This window comes from Lissotriton vulgaris, unplaced genomic scaffold (assembly GCF_964263255.1).
Source record: "Lissotriton vulgaris unplaced genomic scaffold, aLisVul1.2 SCAFFOLD_2105, whole genome shotgun sequence".
In the NCBI taxonomy this organism is placed as follows: domain Eukaryota; kingdom Metazoa; phylum Chordata; class Amphibia; order Caudata; family Salamandridae; genus Lissotriton; species Lissotriton vulgaris.
Genome location: NW_028253154.1, coordinates 165,999 through 184,085, shown reverse-complemented (window position 1 = coordinate 184,085; position 18,087 = coordinate 165,999). Strand labels below are relative to the sequence as shown.

Below are 18,087 nucleotides of genomic sequence, written 5' to 3'. Positions count from 1 at the left end.
GCAATAACCAAAGACAGACAACTGACATGGCAGTAATCTGCATGCCAGTCGGCTGACTTCGGCAATTGTGCCAAAGACGACTTGTCCTGCAGCTACTGTGTTTCCAAAGCCCAGTAAAATTTCCAGCACTTCAACTAAGAACCTTGAACTTCTGTGGAGCAGCAGAGCTGCTTCCTTGCATCCTGCAGACACCAAAAGAGGACTCCTCCGGACCACCACCTGAAAGCACCACTGCACACGAACCACCTACCCTGAGCTGAAGTGGGCCAGAGTGGTCCCCCCAACCCTCCTGAGAGGAAGGCCACCTTGAACTTGCCCTCTGTGGACTTCTCATCTGAAAGAGACTGTGGTTATAGATTCTTTACCTTAGAATTGCCCCCAGTAGTCAGACTTGATCCGGAGAAATTATTTCGTAGCAGTACCCCTGCACGTCGGTAGGTGGCAGTGGTAGTCTGTGTGGGTGCCGGGATGACGTTTAGGTGTCTACTTAGACGCCGCCCCTGCGCGCTGTCAGTTCTTCCATTTTCCGCGCCAGCCTACGCAGATTCGAAGAGAGCATACCCTTAGTCATTTTTTGACTAAACTTTTTCAACTTTTTGTTGACGACTTTGAGTCTTCAACTCCTGGTGCATAAGGGATGTCCCTTCATCAGACTGGTTTCAAGCCCTGTGACTCCTGTCACAAGCTGATTTCGGACACCGATTCACATCTCGTGTGTCTTTGGTGCCTGTAGCGAGACCACAATACGAAGTTATGCTCCGACTGCCGGGCCATGAACCGGAAGTCTTTGTGGGAGCAGTCCCAAAAGCTTTTGGAGGCCCAGCAGTCCGCGCTGCATCCCTCGAGGTCCCAGTTAAGAGGACCGGTCGCGGAGTCATCACCATTCATCCTCGAAGTCTTTGAACTCCTCTGGTAAGTCGAAGCACAAGAAGGTGAAGTAGCATTGTCACTCTTAGCCTTCTCCCCATCTGTCGGCTGACGCAATACAGGACCCACTCATCGTTGCTCTACGGCTGTTTTCGGAGCCCGCTGGGATGGCCCTGCCCTTCCCTCCCTGTCCCGGAGCATCCCCTGCCCAATTTCGTGCATTTTACGAAGCACTCCATAGCATTTTCTGGGCAGCCTGACACCGCAGGCTTACCTTCAGGTGCCACAGACTTGGCAGGGGTGGCCTGGGCCTTAGATGCCCACGCCAGATGGCCCCCATGGAAATAGGCCTGGATCCGAATCGGCGCCGGTGGACCTCACGGTACCTTCCGCGGCACAGATTCCAGTGGCAACGCTGTTTGTGCCCCAAACCCGCGTCTACTCCATCCTCATCCCCCGACTTGGACCCCGTGACGGACCAAGGTCGGTACCAGCGCCTGAGGGTACTTTTGTACTGCTTTTCATCACTGGCATTCCCGATCGTCCTGAGGCAGCCAGAGGAGGGTGAGGGGGAGTGGGAAGGATCTGTTGACCCTCTAGCTGACCAGCTTCTAGAGCCAGACTGGCGAGAGGAGTTGGGTAATGCCAGTGGTCTGGATACTTCTCCAGAACTTGGCATGCTCCCCCCTCCCCCTACCAAGGCTACGGAGGAGGGAGCTTCCTATGCTGTGGAGTTGCGTAAGGCGGCTGAGACTTTATAGCTTGAGCTTCCAATGGTGGCAGTCAGGACTAACCTGACAGGTGCTTCAGCCGGCAGAGAGCTCTTCGGAGCCCCTTCTGCCTTTTTAATGAAGCTCTAACCGACATCCTTCTGGGCAGTTGGTCCTAGCCCAGCACAGGGGCTCCTGTGGTCAGGATGATTGTCAGACCCACCACCCGGTCCCGGGCGATGCACTTTTCCTCTCCAAAACACTCCACCCCTGAAAGCTTGGTGGGCCCAGACTCGTCCTCGAAAGGTGCATTCCCTACTGCTCCCTCTGATGGGGAATCCAAGAACCTGGACCACCTTTGGACAAAGATGTTTTCTTCCGCCAGCTTAGGGCTGCGGTCGGTGAGCACTGCATGCCTCCTGTGCTGTTATACCCATACAGTGTATGATAGGGTTGCGCAAGTGCTGCCACAGTGCTCTGTGGAGGCCCAGGCCGTGCTCACCCGCGCAGTGGCCGAGGGTCGAGACGCTGCAAAGTTCTCTATCCGGTGTGGGCCGAGCGGTTTCCACATCGGGATCCCCGAGGCGCTACGCCTGGGTGAGGACGTCTGGTTTTTCAGGGGATGTCCAATCCACCCTTCTGGACATGCCTTTGATGGCCGTCGCCTGTTTGCTGACAAGGTGGACACAGCGCTTGAGGACTTCAAGGATTCTAGGGCTACAGCCAGATCCTTGGGCCGTGCGGCAACCTCTTGCCCCACGCAGTCTGCCTTTCGCCCCTTTCATGGCTATGGAAGAGGTGCCTCTCTTCTGACTGAAGATTGTCGCCCGGGCCACTCTAGGGACTTCTCAGACTGCCTGACTGTATCCCCTGCACGCGTGTGAGCATTGATCACGCGTGCAGCAGACAGTGAAGCGTTACCTTGTGATTCTAATTTTATTATCACTCTTTTTTTCACTAAAGTCACTCCTTTGTTGTTGAGAATATATGGAAGAGGTGCCCCAACACGTTTCAGCCGTACTTTCCTGCAGCAGCCTCTAAACCTTCCTAGTCCGACCTTTCAGGGACAGCAGAGCACGGACAGCTGCCAGTGGGCAGCAGGTCTCATCACCTCCCCCACTGGCAACACCTCACGTCGGACAGGTGGGTTTTGCAGATAGTCCGAAGGGGCTACCCCTCCCTCCATGCATGCCACCAGCAATCTATGGCATATTGCATATTGGATATCAGTTAGCCCTTCTCTGCCAGGAAGTTATGGCTCTATTGGCCAAAGGAGCTTCCGAGCGGGTCCCTGTGCCAGAAGTAGGTTGTGGTTGCTATTCCCACTACTTTATGGTACCAAGGAAGGACAACGGTCTGCGTCCTATCTTTGACCAAAGGGCCCTCAACCGCGTCCGTTGGAAGGAGAAGCTCAAAATGCTCACGTTGGCTCAGGTCATCTCTGCCCTCGATCCCGGAGACTGGATGGTAGCGTTGGACTTTCAGGTTGCTTATTGTCACATCCCCGTCCTTCCAGCTCACAGGCGTTACCTACTGTTCACAGTAGGCCATAAGCATTTTCAGTTTACTGTGTTTCACTTTGGCCTCACCAGCGCTCCTCGGGTGATCACGAAAGTAATGACGTTGGTTGCAGCTCTGAGATTAGTGGTTCCAGTGTTCCACTACCTCTACGACTGGCTGTTGAAGGCAGGATTGCCCCAGGCTGTTGTCTCCCACCTCCGGACTATGGCGGACCTCCTGCATTCGCTGGTGTTCACTATAAACGTGCCAAAGTCGCTCCGGATTTCCTCTCACACGCCATTTCATCTGAAAAGTTCTGGATACTATGCAGTTTCTGGCTTATAATCCTGAGCAGCGAGACTGGGATATTCGGACTATGATACCGATGTTTCAGCTTCTGTCCCGGATTTCGGTGAGAATGACCCTGAGGCATCTGGGACTCATTGTCTCCTGCATCCTCCTGGTGATTCATGCCATATGGCATATGCGGGCTCTGCAGTGGGAACGGACGTTCCAGTGGGCACAGCATCAGGGGAATCTTTCTGATGTTGTCCAGATCTCGGAGGGGACTGCACATCAGTTGCAGTTGTGACTCACGAGCCAGGATTGGGTCACCAGAAGATCCCTCTCCCTTTCTCAACCAGAGTTCACAGTGGTGACAGATGTGCACTCATGGGATGGGGCAGCCACATGGGAGAGGCAGAGATCAGAAGTCTCTTGTCTCAGGCAGGGTTCGGGCTCCACATTAACCCTCATGAAGCTCCAGGCGATATTTCTTGCACTGAAGTCATTCCTTCCTACTGTCAAAAGAAGAGTAGTGCAGGTGTTCATGGACAACACCACCGCCATGTGGTACTGCAGCAAACTGGGTAGGGTGGAGTAGTGGACCCTCTGTCAAGAGGCTCTTCGCCTTTATTCATGGCAGGAACATCAGGGCATATCCCTGGTGGTTCAACACCTGGTAGGTTCCCTGAACTCTAGGGCGGATGAATTCAACCACCAGTGCTTGATGGATCACGAATGGCGTCTTCACTCGTTGGTGTACAAGGTCTCTTTCAGCAGTGGAGAGAGCCCTGGTTACATTTATTTGACACTGAAGAGAACGCGCAATGTCAACAGGTCTGCAAGTTGGCACTTCTAAGGGGACACTCGCTCGGCTACGCCTTCCGTCGCGAGTGGAATTGAGTTCTCCTGTATGCCTTTCCGCCTGTACCACTTCTACCAAGAGTGTTGAAGATCAAGCGCGGCTGGGTTCAAGTCATTCTTGTGGCTCAATACTGGGCACGAAGAGTCATGTACCCCGAGCTCTTGAGCATGGCCATCGATCCTCCAATCAGACTGCCTCTTCGGGACGACCTTCTGTCGCAGCAGGGGATGGTCCTCCACCCGAACCTGTCCAGCCTCCACCTCCTTGTGTGGAGATTGAGCGGCGACAGTTGACAGCTTTTGACCCTCCTCCCGTAGTCTGTAACGTCATCTAGGCAGCCAGGCATCCGCTCTTCCAGTAAAAGCTTGCTAGTTGTCCCTCGTATATCTAAGGCCAGATGGGGCGGAAGGTCCTTTCGCTTCCTTGCACCTAGACTCTGGAATACGCTTCCCAACGACCTTAAGGTGATCTCTTCCCACACTGTTCCGTAAAGCACTCAAGACCTGGTTATTTCAAGAAGCCTATCTCTAATTCTTACTCAGGTGATTTTTGAGTTTCCGCTTACCATCTTCCAGCGCCTTGATGCCTACGGGTTTAGTTGCGCTATTTATAAATTTCCTTTATTAATAATAATAATAATAATAATAATAATAATAAAAATAATCTCTCTTTGGCCCAGCAGGGCTCTGCTCTGAGCACCCTTAAAGACTGTCCTTCGGCCATTTTGGCTTTTCTTCGCCTTCCTGATCAGCCATCTCTTTTCAAGTCCACTACTGAAAATAGATTACTGAAGGGCATTACTCCTCTTGTTGCTCCTTCTCCTTTCGTAATGGCCCAGTGGGACTTAAATCTTGTCCTTACTTACCTTGTGTGCTCCCTTTGAGCCACTATATAATTGTCCTCTTTGTTTACTTACTTTAAAGACTGCTTGCCATCACCTCTGCTCGCAGGGTGAGTGAACTTCAGGCGCTGTCTTCCAAGCCCATTTTCTTGCTGTTCATCCGGACAAAGTGGTCCTTCGTACTAGGCCCTCTTTTTGCCCAAAGTGGTTACCTTTCCACATAGGTCTGACCATCACATTGCCCACCTGCTTCCCGCCCGCACCCTTCCAAGGAGGAGGAGAGACTCCACCGTCTGGACCCAAAACAGGTGCAGTCCTTCTACCTTGACCACACTAAAGATTTCCGGGTGGAAGATCTACTTTTTGTAGGTTATGTGGGCGCCAAGAAAGGTCAGGCTGTGCACAAATTTACCATCTCTCGATGGTTTGTCCTATGCATTAAGATCTGTTATTCTTTGGCAAAAAAGAAACCTCCAGTAGTACTGCGCTCCCACTCTGCCAGGGCTACGGCAAGCACTACTGCTTTTTGGCGTGTAGTTCCGCTGGTTGACTTCTGCCAGGCAGCCACATGGACATCCCTGCACACGTTCACAAAATATTACTGCCGGGACAGCCAAGTCCGGAGAGGCGGCTTTTTCTGCCGTTCTGTTCTCCAGGACTTCCTGGTGCAAACTTAGTTTGCAGACCCACCACCGGGGTTGGCATTGCTGGAATATCTTTTCTAATGTAAGGAATCTATAACTACAGTCCTTCAGATGAACAAGTTACTTACCTTCGGTAGCGATGTATCTAGAAGAGATCCATGTAGTTATAGATTCCTTACTGTCCCACCCATCCTCCCAGTTCTGCTAACTGACTTCTAAGGATAGGGATCCCTTCCATGGCCCTAGTTTTGTGCACTAGTGGTCAGTGTCTTGCAGGGCTCTGCGCTTCTGGAGTTGACAGTCGTGTCAGAACTAATGTCAGCGTGCAGGGGTGGTGTCTAAGTAGAGACTGCGACGTCATCCCAGCGACCACGACGCAGATGATGGACGTGGAGTCGACTGACGCCCCCTACCGACAATCAGTGGTACTGCTGCGAAAAATTTCTCTGTGTCCAGTCTGACGTGGAATCAATAACTACATATGTCTTACAGGTACATCGTTACCGAAGGTAAGTAACTTGCTCGACACTACCTGCAGTCTGTGTGCAGGCCCTCTTAACCACGAATGTCCCAGGTGAAAGGGGACCAAAGGTGTCCCCACATCCCCAAGCATCATGAGACCTGCGTGCCCCCAAGCCCTCTGTTGTTCGGGCCTACTGGCATCCCAGTCCAAACCTGCAGCTCACCCGATGCTCTGTTGCACTACTGCATCTAGCCGGCCTATTGCCACAGAAGGTGGCCTGACCCATGACCCTGCCCTGTACTCGTCTTAAGTCCTGAGGATCATGTATTTACTTTGTGTTTTTGCAAATGTCCAAAACTCCTCCCTGATAAGCCGGAGGCTGCTCGACCGCTCTACCCCCTAGAGCAAGCAAGCCACTAATAAGGGAATACCTGGACGTTTTGCATAGTATGCCTCTATTTGGTATACTGTATAAAGAGCCAGCTTCCTACAGTCCCAGACTCTAATCCCAAATGGAAGCCTTCCAAACACCACCCCATTTGAATGTGAAAAAAATAATCCCTTCTAAAGGAAGATAGTCAAAGTTCACTTAGGCTCAAAAAAGGACCTCAAATCTCACCAAAGACGTGAATTTGATCTTGAACCTTGTAAATTTAGCGTTCAAATGTAGCCTACCTATAAAGCTCAGCTAGCCTTTCTTGATACATGGGCATCTGTTTTGTATGCCAGTGCCACATTATGCAGATCGTAGCCTCCATAAGGGCTGTTGACATACATCTATGTCAATGGGAAGTCCTACTATCCAAAGCAACAGTCATGTAACAGGGCTAATTTGTTTAATGCCTCAAATAGAATTAAACTAGTTGAGCGTAGTGTTCCAGATATGTATCTAATACAGGGCATGACCAGAGTACGTTCGAATACCTCCAGCATGCCACACTAGGAATTAGACAAGCTCCAAAAAGTTTGAAAGGGGACCCGGTATGTAGGATTTTGAAATAAGCAAACTTTAGGCGTGCTTCTCTGAGCAAGCGATCATGATACTCTAAGATTTCCTTACAGTCACACTGAGTATTCTACTCCTAATCCCTTCTTCCAAAAGGATTTAGCTGCGAAGCAGGTATCGCATGAATATAGATTGTCATTTAGGATTTTACATATTTGACACAGCACCCTTGGAAAAGCCCCACAGCCTGAGACAGTCCAGGATCAGCGAAGCCGAAAGATGAATTGGATCTCACCCAAGCTTACCTCAAACAATCCCAAGGTTAACAATGAAAAGTTGTCCTATGAGCAAATCCAGAGTTCCTAACAAAGATGTTATCTCAATTCAACATCAGCCAAATCATCCAACTACTAGCCTTTTTTCAGGAACAAAAGTCGAAGCAGAGAAGACGCTTTACAAACTGAACATGCGAAAGGCACTAATGTACTAACTACAGGAGACAGAGTTCCGGAATGGCAACCAACTTTACGTCTCCTTCGCTATGGCAAGCAAGGGATCACCGGTTACCAAGGGAGTGGTTGCATGATGGATAGTGGAGACTATACTAACCTGCTAGACTTTGGCCGTAAGAACTTTACCCATAAACTCCAGGGCGCACTCAACAAGAAATAAGGACGCAACCCTAGCATTTCCAGCAAACCTACACATTGATGCCATCTACATGCAGCTACTTGGTCATCCCCGCACACCTTCACAAAATACTACTGTGTGAACATCCAAATGAACAAAGAAGCACAGGTTGGACAGAATACTACAACACCTGTTTGCCAACACACTCGCATTTCAACCCCGCCTACCTAAGGAACGAAATACCTCTGTGTAATCAGATGCACAGAATGTGAATCCAGAAAGGGATTGATGTGGCAAAATAAAATAGTTACTTACCAATAGTAGTTTTGCCACCGGAAAAATTTTCTGAATTTACACGCAACCTACCGCCTCCCCAGAAATGGGGGAAGAAACAAACAGCTGAGAAGAACAACACTTAAAAAAATATATAAATATATTAATGAAAAGTCAAAATAAAAGTGGGAAAGAAGAAAAAAAATCAGAAGATGGTGACTAGGCGCTGAAACATGCTGGGCACCGTCTGACATCACATTAGGGATGGACTTGCCACCAAAAATGGTGGTGGTTGATGCCCTCAACAACAAAAAAGACACGTTTCCGAAACCAACCACTAGATGGCGGAATAGATGCACAGCATGTGAATCCAGAAATTGTTTCAGGCTGCAAAACTACTCCTACCGGTAACTGGTTTCAACACCATTTTAGCCTTGTATTATTTTTTAAACCTATATTTTATACACTTTTATTAATCGATTTAAAAAAGTTACCTAAAAGTTGTCTTTACGTGCACATCTTTTATCCCTACACTTTATTTGAAAAGATTTTTACTCTGTTCTCAGATGCCAGACGTGGAGGGTAGTATGTAGTTTTACTAAATATAATAAAGGTATCCCTGATGGAGAACCAGTGTAGATGTAATGGCTGACATGTATATTTTTAGGACCTCATTTAGATTCTTTTAAATGGCTGGGTAATATATTATAACCGTTCTCAAAAATGCCGTGTCAGATTGTGCTCGAATATGCAGGGGAGGTTTATTTCTTCTGCTACTTACCCACTTATGCGTTGGATGTCATGGTGACTCTGAGCATACAGAAATAATAGAAACTAGTTCCTCTAGTGGCATGGCATGCAGAAAATATTTTATGGTGAAATGTTCAATCTGGAGAGAATAGTGGAGTCATGAAAGGAAAGGTTGAGTATTATCATTTTTGAGAGCATTATGGTACGTATGGGGTCAAAAGTAAGTTGTCTATGCAAAGACCATGCAAAACTTGTTTTTGATGAATGAGCCAGTTTTCTTAATGCCTACCGTTGGAAGAATTGTTTTGACATAATGATCTTCTAAAGGGTGTAAATAATACTTATGCCGCCAGTGAGTCCTTGGGATGCTGTTGATTTGTTAAAACTTAAACCACATTCAGAGTCTTATCCTGTCAATTTGGAGTTGTATTCCCACATGCCCTCTCTGATGGTATTTTTTATTGAGGCTTTAAATTGTTGATCAGTTGGTTCATAATCTGAGATGTCTGATTCTCAGGTAGTTTTAGTTTAATAGAAGTTAAAAACCAATCTATTATACACAGCCTTTATGATCAGTAGCTTAGCTGTAGTGTTGAGATTTTCTCCTCAATTGTTGTTTTGATACCTTTTTTCGTATGGAGAGACAAATTAATCCACGGAGATTTAAGTGTTGTAAATCCAGTGCTTTCCAATTTGCTGCCAGATAAATGCTGACTTGTCCTTTTTAGGTCTGTAAAGTTGTGGTTCTCTTCTCTTGATCTCTTTGCAGGGTGTAACGCTTACTGATTTGAAAGAAGCTGAGAAAACTGTAGGCCGATCTGTGGAAACCTCCCAGGCCTCAGACATGAAAAACAAGGATGAAGACCAGAGTGATCAAGTAGAATGTGACCAGCTTTTAGAAGGCATGGTGAGTCATCCTTTTCTTCAACTTTGTTTCCTTGAGCTGTGGCTCGTCAGCTTTGTATATTGCACTATTTATGCATGTGTGTTCCAAATAAATGTGTTAAATCTTGGATAATACTTATCCAGACTGATGTTCAGTGTTAAAGATAAATCTTATTCTGACCTGGTACTTAATCTTAGGATTCGGCCATACGTTACCAAAACATTTTAATTCATTTTATACTTTTTTCCGGTTATGCATTGTAGGAAATGTGCCTCTTATGCATGGTCGCCATGATTTTTTCACCTTTTTACTAAGTATTTTTTTTTTTGTTTTTTTTTGCTGGCTGTAGAACTGAGCGCGCTTTACCCCTGCTGACCAGTAGTAAAGTTTCTGTGCTCCTCCTTTTCACATGTTTGAATCAGTATATCCCAAATTGGCACATTTAGCTTACCTACAAGTTCCTAGTATCCAGTACAAGGTGTACCAAGGACCTGTACATTGAATGTTTCTAGTGGACTGGCGCACCTATTATGCCCTCCTCTGGCAGTGGCAAATTAAACACTGCTTCAGGCCTTTCATTGCAGTCTGACTATGACTATGACAGTGTAACACTGCGGTTTGACCTATCAATCCCTATTTGACAGGTCAAAACCATCCTTTAAACTAGTAATAAGCCTCCCCTTGTATGTGCCGTTTCCCACAAGGTGGGTGCATGGTATTTGAAAGTAAGGCATGTAGAAATGTTATATTAACATGTCCTTACAGTGACTAGCACCTATAAGCTGTTTTCACTGTAGAAAGGCTGACTGCATTTAGAGCAACACTTGGATGCAATATTACATATTATTTTGCGATTTTATGGTGGGGACCAGCTAGAAATATGAATAAACAACTCTTTCTAGTATTTATCCAAACCCTAATTTAATGGTGGTGTTGTATATTTGCTAAATATTTAACCCCTTCCATGCTCATGACGAGCTCAGCTCTTTCTACAGTACACTGCTCGTGTGCTTATGACGAGCTCAGCTCGTCATGAACAATGGGATTTCAAGGAGTTCAGCATCCAAGGAGAATTGCTGCAGCCGTCAAGGTGTTAAGGAAAGGTTAAGTTTTAGAAGCGTAACTTTTCTTGGCCTGAAGCCTCTGGATGGTAATTTGCTTTAGTCTCCAGTTGCAACCTACTGAGTGCTTGTTCCTTGATTGTGGTATGAAAACTGCTCCTAGAGTAGTGACAAAGGGCTGGGTGTGGTAAATTCTGTTCCTCTGGCCGTATGCCCATTTGGGATGTGCCCAGGAACTTCATTTACGTCAAAGGGATCTTTCCTGTAACAGATGGATGTCCGATGAACTTTTGATAGGCCCCGTCTTTTGCTCCCCCAGTCAGACACTCACCAATCCAAGGAGAGGGGCAAAGCCCCAGAACGGATTTGGAGTGACCACAGAAGAGGGGCTGGTACTTTGTGTGGGCACACAAGCACTCTGCACAACAGAAGGGTTTGGATATAGGCAGAGGGAGGCCCTCTAGGATTGTTGCAGTAGAACAGACAGGAAATCCTGCAAAAGTGGGTTGGTTAACCCCTGGGAACTTTCATCCCATTGAAGAGCCACACTCACTGCAAGCTGTTGTACGGCATAAATATGGCATTGCGATACAAAAGGGGATGATGGATGGAGCGTTTGAGCAAATCAAACACTCACCCCCAGTCAACTGATCTGGGTTTAATCTTTAGCTCACTCAGCCACCCAGTTCAGAAATGGCCATATGCAAATCAGTCTGACCCTGTGCCTCATGGGAACAGTCCAGCCCGAACTGCCAAGCCATGTCTTCCCTGCCCGGTTAACCAGTTCCAATTGTCTGGAATCCTTCTGGTGGCCCCTGCTGGGGTGAGTCATGACCCTCCCCCAAGTGCTGTTCCTGAGATTCTGGAAACCCTGGCTGTTTCTGGCTGGGCTTCTCATGCCGCCCCTGAAAACCTGGGCTCAAAAGCTTTGACTGCAGAGACCTCCTGAGGACCAACGACACACCTTCCAAACAGATCCGACCTAGATGCATTGCTACTGAGCTAAAGATTATGGTTTCTCCTGCTCCAAGCTTTTCTGTGAAGGTAAATGCTCTGCAGTGGGACCTAGCAGAAACCTTGTAGAACCTTCTCCGGGTACAGCATGCAGCCTTGTCCCACTGAAGGATTCTGAGCTCTGACAAAGTGATTAAGTGCGAACATAGATATCTTGACCTGGAAAAGGCACCAAAAGTATCTGGCTGGTAAGGGACCTGGGCACAACATTTTAAATGTGTTCTGCTTGGAGCTTTCCTGACTAAAACCAACAGCTTTAGCCTGGACAGCGTCCAACGGCTATTTGACCTTGCAGAGCCCTCCTCGGCTTCCTCCTTTTCCTGCTGAAGCTTTCTTACTTCTATTCCACTTTTGAGGCGAAGTCCCAATCTACCACAAACAGTTGACCCCAATTGGCACTTGAAGTATTTTGGCACCGTTATTAATTTAAACCTTAACAATTTGTTTTCAGTTTCCCTTATTGGATTTTTGTTGTTTTGGTGTCATTTTTTTATTAAAATATTCTACATTTTCTTCGTTGGATTGGGATTTTTAGTATTGTCTGGTACTGCAGTGTTTGTGCTTTGGTTCTGCATAAATTCTTTACACATTGCTTCTGTTAAGCCTGTCATATCTATGCCATAGCTACCCAGGATTGAATTCTCGTGAATTTAGGGATTCGCCCTGACTAGGATTGTTTACTGAAGGTGGATAGTCCGAGACCACTGGAAGAACCGGGAAGGGGAGCCTTCTTGACACCCAACTGGAGATCCCGTCAGTGAAAACTAGTGGCTGGAGAATGAAGAGGAGAGAGGCCGCAGTGGGTCATGGAAAATAGCCCCTTAAGTTCTGCCCCACCTGCCACTTTAATTTGCACAGAGAGATGCACATAGTATGCAATCTCTGCCTGCAGAAAGACCATAAGGACAAAGACTGCGAAGCCCGTGCCGCATTTGTGCTAAAGACACTTGAGACGACGCTGATAGACTAGCACACCACACCCTGTAAAAGTTCTCCTGGGGTACAAAAATGACCACAAAAGAGGCAAACATTATAGGAAAACACTTGACAGAAGGGGTGTGCCAAGATGATAGTTAATAATAAAAGATCCTACATCATTTCACCCCCATCCCAGCCACAAGAAAGCTAGGCATTCGTTTAAGGATTAAAATAAGAGGGTAGTCTGAAACATTGGAAGCGTTAGATAAGAGAACTGGTAGAGGGTGGAACCTGTAGCAGGAGCTGTGCGAAAACCTTTCCTGAGAGTAAAGCACTGCACTCAAAATTACTTGTACTTACAGCTCCTGTCTGGCAGCTTTGAAGTGCCAGCAGACAGACTAAAAGGGCAACATGAAGATAGTCACTGAAGTTTCTAAAACGTGATGGATCACCATGTACTGGCCAAAGACTCCAGCATACCGTATAGACACAGACTTAGAGAAAGGAAACTCCCTCTCATCATACACATATACCATTCCATTCATTAGGAAGACTTTTAATGGCCTGAGGAGGCTGGATGATGAAGTGAACTGCTGCTTTTTGGGTCTCGCCTAGGCAGCGCATGAGGATCTTTAGCCATCGGTCTTCTTTTCAAGCACTTGTGCTTGTGGTGGCATTCACCTTGCGGAAGCGAGCAGCGGGGCGCCTCAAGCACAAGTGCAGTGCTTGAAAAGTGAAGACTGCTCTCCTGCGCGCGCACGCACCACTCGCAGGCATAATTTCTTTTGTGGAAGCACTTGTTAACAGGGGGTGCAGGACAGTGCACGTTCGCAATCTGATTTGTTGACTAGCTCCAGCTCCTGTCGCTAAAAATGATCCAGTCTGGAACAATAAAAGAAGACCCCATGTTGCCCAACATGACATCCCCAACAGTGGTCGGTCTCTCTCTCTCCTCTCTCCTCTCTACTCTCTCGCTCCTCCCCCATGGAAGCCTTCCCTCTGCTCGTACCTGAGGCCTCGGCTCCCGACTATCTCACTTTGCAGGCCTGTGATCTCGCTTCCATTTCCCGGGTTCTGTTTCTGGTGGCCTTGTGAACGCAGGGAGCTTTCAATTGAATTTTAGTTTAATTTTGATATCTAGTTATTAAGATTACATAAAGAAAACAGGTTCACATAATTTTAACATTAATTTTAGAATGTATGTTTTCTCAATTTAAAGTAAATGGCACAGTCTACATAATGCACCTCCTCACAACCTGTCTGCACAGAGCACTTTTGATTTATATGTTGAAGGATTCTCACTGGGCCACATCGCTGTGTCTGACCTGCTCCGTTTATTTGAACGAAACAGGTTCATATTAGATTCCTCACCTTAGAATATCCCCAGGCGTCAGACTGGATCTGGAAACTTTTGCGTAGCAGTACCCTTGCGTGTCGGTAGGCATCGTCTGCGGCTCCGCGTCAGTCGGCGTAGTCGTTGGCGCCGGGATGACGTTGCCGGAGTACTTAGACGCCGCCCTCGCGTGCTGACGTCAGTTCTTCTTTTTTCCGCGCCAGCAAGCGCAGGTCCGGAGAAAGTTGTACCCTTAGTCAAGTTTTTCGATCCTTTTTGATCATCTTTCGCAGTCACTCCACTCCGATGCTGCCGGTAGGGATGCCCGAGTTCAAACCCTGCGTCGATTGTAGCCGACTAATGTCGGTTACCGACCCCCATCGTCGGTGCCTTCACTGTCTGGGCCCGACCACGACGACCAGTCCTGCTCAGACTGCCGGGCCCTGACGTCCAAAGCTAGACTGGAGCGGTCCCGCTAGCGACTCGAGCTTCAGCAGTCAGCCCCGTACTGCTCGAGGTCCCGGTCCGGAAAAAGGACGAGGGACCGGTCGCGGGGCCGGAGTCGCCACAGTCCCGGGAGTCGTCATCAGTCTTAAGGCTCGAAGTCCTCAGGTAAGACGCACAAGAAGTCGAAGAGGCGACATCGCTCTTCTGACACCCCCCGAAGCTCTGCGACGCGGCCGGGGGTTCGGGAGACACCAGCCCCGCGGCTCCGCCGAAGCCGCAGGCGTCGCAGCCTGCTCCATACCCGCTGGTCCCTGGGCAGAACGCGACGCCGAAGGAGATCGAGACCTTCCTCATGGCCATGAGGTCGCTCACTCCTCCGTCAGGTTCCGCAGCGCCTTCGGGCCAAGCGGCCCCGACTGGGTCCCCAAGCGGGCCAGGTGCTTCGGCCCCGGTGCAGTCGGCAACTTTGGTCCCGACGCCGCAGGGCCCCTCTGGATCCGGGTCGTCGCCGGTCGACCTAACGACCTCGCCGCGCTGGCCCCCAGGATGTCGGCCCTGGCGCCGTCCCCGGTCCTACCCTTGATTCGGGTCCGGCACCGCTACTTCTACGACCCGGCCCCATCCTTTGAACCTGAGTATCAGGAGATGGGTGGCGAGGATTGGGAGGGTTCTGAGGACGTGAGTGCCAGTCTTCTCAGAACTAGGCAGGTGAGCTAGGGGAGGCCAGTGGTCTGGAGACTTCGCCCAACACTGGTTTTGTCGAAATTACTAGCAGGTAAGTACAGTACTAATAGGCTTTGGAATCGCTAGATCTTGATTATAGAATCTTCAGATTACTTCTAGGAGACCCAGGGGACTCGGGTGCAGAGTGTGCACTCTCACGCGTGATGCGGGACAAAGTCTATGGTAGCTAGTAAAGACAAAGTTAGTGTTCTCGGGCGAACCCGACCTGGTAGGAGGAAAACGAAAGTGGATTCTGACCCTTGGATAGTGAGGCTATGCTGGGGCACCGAAATGCCGAAGTTACCTAGCCCAGGGGCTGCAGCTGCATAGGTCTCAAAAGACGTCGGGAATCCTCGTAGACGGACCAGGAGCCTGGAAGAAAGAAGTTGCTGGCAGGCGACCAGTGAAGAAAGTTCGATGGATCCAAGCCTGGATCGAAGGAAGATGACACCTGAAAGCAGAGGGGACCAAGTTCGAGACTACTAGCCAGTAGTCAGGTGGCACCAGGAGGGCACCGGATGGTAGTCACCTCGACTAGGTGAGTGGGTGACGCTGTGCTCGCAGATCTCACGGACCAGGAGGCGTTGTCGGCGACCAGGAGGGAGGAGCGAGCTGTCCCACGATGGATGAAGCTGTCGGCGTCGCTGGACCCAGGATTGGGCAACAAAGCCTTGGCAAATTCAAGCCCACGCGGTGGACTCAAAATGGCGTCTGGAGTGGACCAGGAGGGTCCGGGGTGCCTCTCTTGAAGAAGGAAGCAAGGGCCAGTCTGGAGCAATGATGCTCCAGCAGCAGTGATGTCGTCTGGCGTCGTGAAGAAGGCCACAAGCCAGCCGGCTAGTAGCCACACAGCGCGGTGAGCACGCAAAAGCAGAAGGGCCCCATGCAGAAAGTGGAGATGCTGGAGGGCTGATCTTCGGTCCTGGAGCTGCTCAGGGTTGGGGCTTCTCGAACCCCAAAGCACTCACCAGTGGAGCACACGGTGGGCTTGTTGCAAAGAAGTCGTGCAGTCTTGGCGATCGTCGGTCCCTCGGTCTCGTCGCACTCACAGTTCTCAGCTTTGCTGTAGAGGTGAGTAGAGGTCAGAGGTGTCAGGGAAGCCGGGTCTCGTCGAGCTGGGTCGTCTGATTCGTGAAGAAGGACTTGCAGCAGACCGCAGTGTTCTTAGGATGGTGCCCGCTTGATGCAGGGTGACTACTCCTTAGCCACAAGGGAGAATCTTGAAGAAGGAAATCTTGATGTCTTTCGCAGAAAGTCGTGTCTTGATTCCAAAGATGATCTAATTTGAACAGGGGGCCCGCTCCTATCTTTATACTAAAAAAGGGGGCTGACCCTGTGACTAGGTCCTGCCTATGGGTGGGACTAGGAGGGGGGTGGTTACACCCCTCTCCCATGCCGGACTTTCCCCAGGCCAGGGGCTGGTGTGCCCCTGGAACTGGTTCAGACCGGCCTATGCGTAGTGAGCACCGGCGTGCCACTCAGCAGTCACCTTCCTGTAAAGCCCTGCCTACCCAGGATACACAAAACCATGTCTGGGACGGTGCTAGCACCGCCCCTGACAGGAAACCCTTTGTCCAGGCTCCCCTCGCTGGAAGGACTCCCAGCTGCAGGGGGTCAGACTCGTGTCTGTGGTGGCAGCATCCATTTTGTGGAGCTGAGGCTTCGTTTAACTTTAACCGGGGTTCACAGTTACATACATGTTGTGTCCCTCTAGAAGGGTGGAATGCTAACCCCATCGCCAGAATTGGCGAGGGGTTAGTATTCCAATTCGTATGACACCTTACTGGACATGTTTTGATAAAGCAATACCAAAGATAGCATTTAACCGCGAGGATTATAATGCACTTAAGAGTATATGGTATGCGATATCATGGAACAGCTATTAGGACTTGATTCCGCAAGCTGCGGACAGGCTCAGCTCATGCCAGAGCACCATCTCACACGATTCCAAGCACTCTGCCTTCAGGATTGTCAAGGCCTGCCATAGGAGTGACTGATAAGAATCTGTGTGTCCATTTTAGGGTTAGATATAGGTATACTATATCTACAGCAAAGGGTGATTACACGACTTTGCCCCAGCTGTCATGCAGCCAGTTGTGTCAAATTTAGGAGGCCAGCCAGGGGTGGCATAATACATGCTTCAGCCCCTGGTAGGCCCTGGGTACACCTATGCCCTGAGTTACAGGGTCTGATAAGGTGGCCCAGTACCAATTGGTAAATGCACCTAGGGTACATGTTGTAATTTAGAGAGAGAACAGCCAGGCTGTGGGTCTGATTGGCAGGCCCACAGCCAGAGAAAGTCGTAAACCAGTGAAACAAAAGCAAAAAATCTGGGTGATCATAGGATTGCAGACCCTACTCTCCTACACTCCTCACTTAATTTGGGGTTGCGGTCAGTCAACACCGCGTGCCTCTTGGGTGGTTAGACCCACTCTCTGTGGGACACGGTTGCGGATGTGCTGCCACAATTTCCGGAGGGGGTCCAGACTAAACTCACCCAAGCCCTTGTGGAGGGTCGAGATGCGGCACGGTATTCCATCCGGTGTGGGCTGGGTACCACGGACTCGCTGGGCTGGGCGATGGCAACGACGGTAGCGATTCGTCGCCTCGCCTGCTGAGGTCTGCCAACTTTTCGGCTGATGTCCAAAACACTCTAAATGACATGCCGTTTGATGGCCGTCGCCTCTTTAGCGACAAGGCAGACTGTGCGCTTGAGCGCTTTAAGTACTACAGGGCTAAGGCCAAGTCCTTGGGCCTATCGGCCCCCACTTAAGCAAACGGAGGTTAGCGCTCCAGCAGGCAGGCTGAGTGGCTTGAGCTCTACTTAAACCTGAGAGCATGCTAGCGCACGGCGCGTGTGCCGCAGTCACGCCAGAGTCACGCCCGTCCTCACTACGGACGAGCTGGACGAGGGGGCCCTCAGCTCTACAGAGA

The 18,087-nt window shown here is 49.4% G+C and overlaps 1 protein-coding gene across 1 annotated transcript in view; it reads left to right on the top strand.

Moving 5' to 3' along the window:
• Positions 1 to 18,087, top strand: part of LOC147661146 (uncharacterized) — a 320,930-nt gene that overhangs the window by 179,073 nt on the left and 123,770 nt on the right. Inside the window, exon 4 of the mRNA XM_086951282.1 lies at positions 9,541 to 9,678. Within this exon, the coding sequence (XP_086807408.1) occupies positions 9,541 to 9,678 (138 nt within the window). The remainder of the gene's footprint in view (positions 1 to 9,540; positions 9,679 to 18,087) is intronic.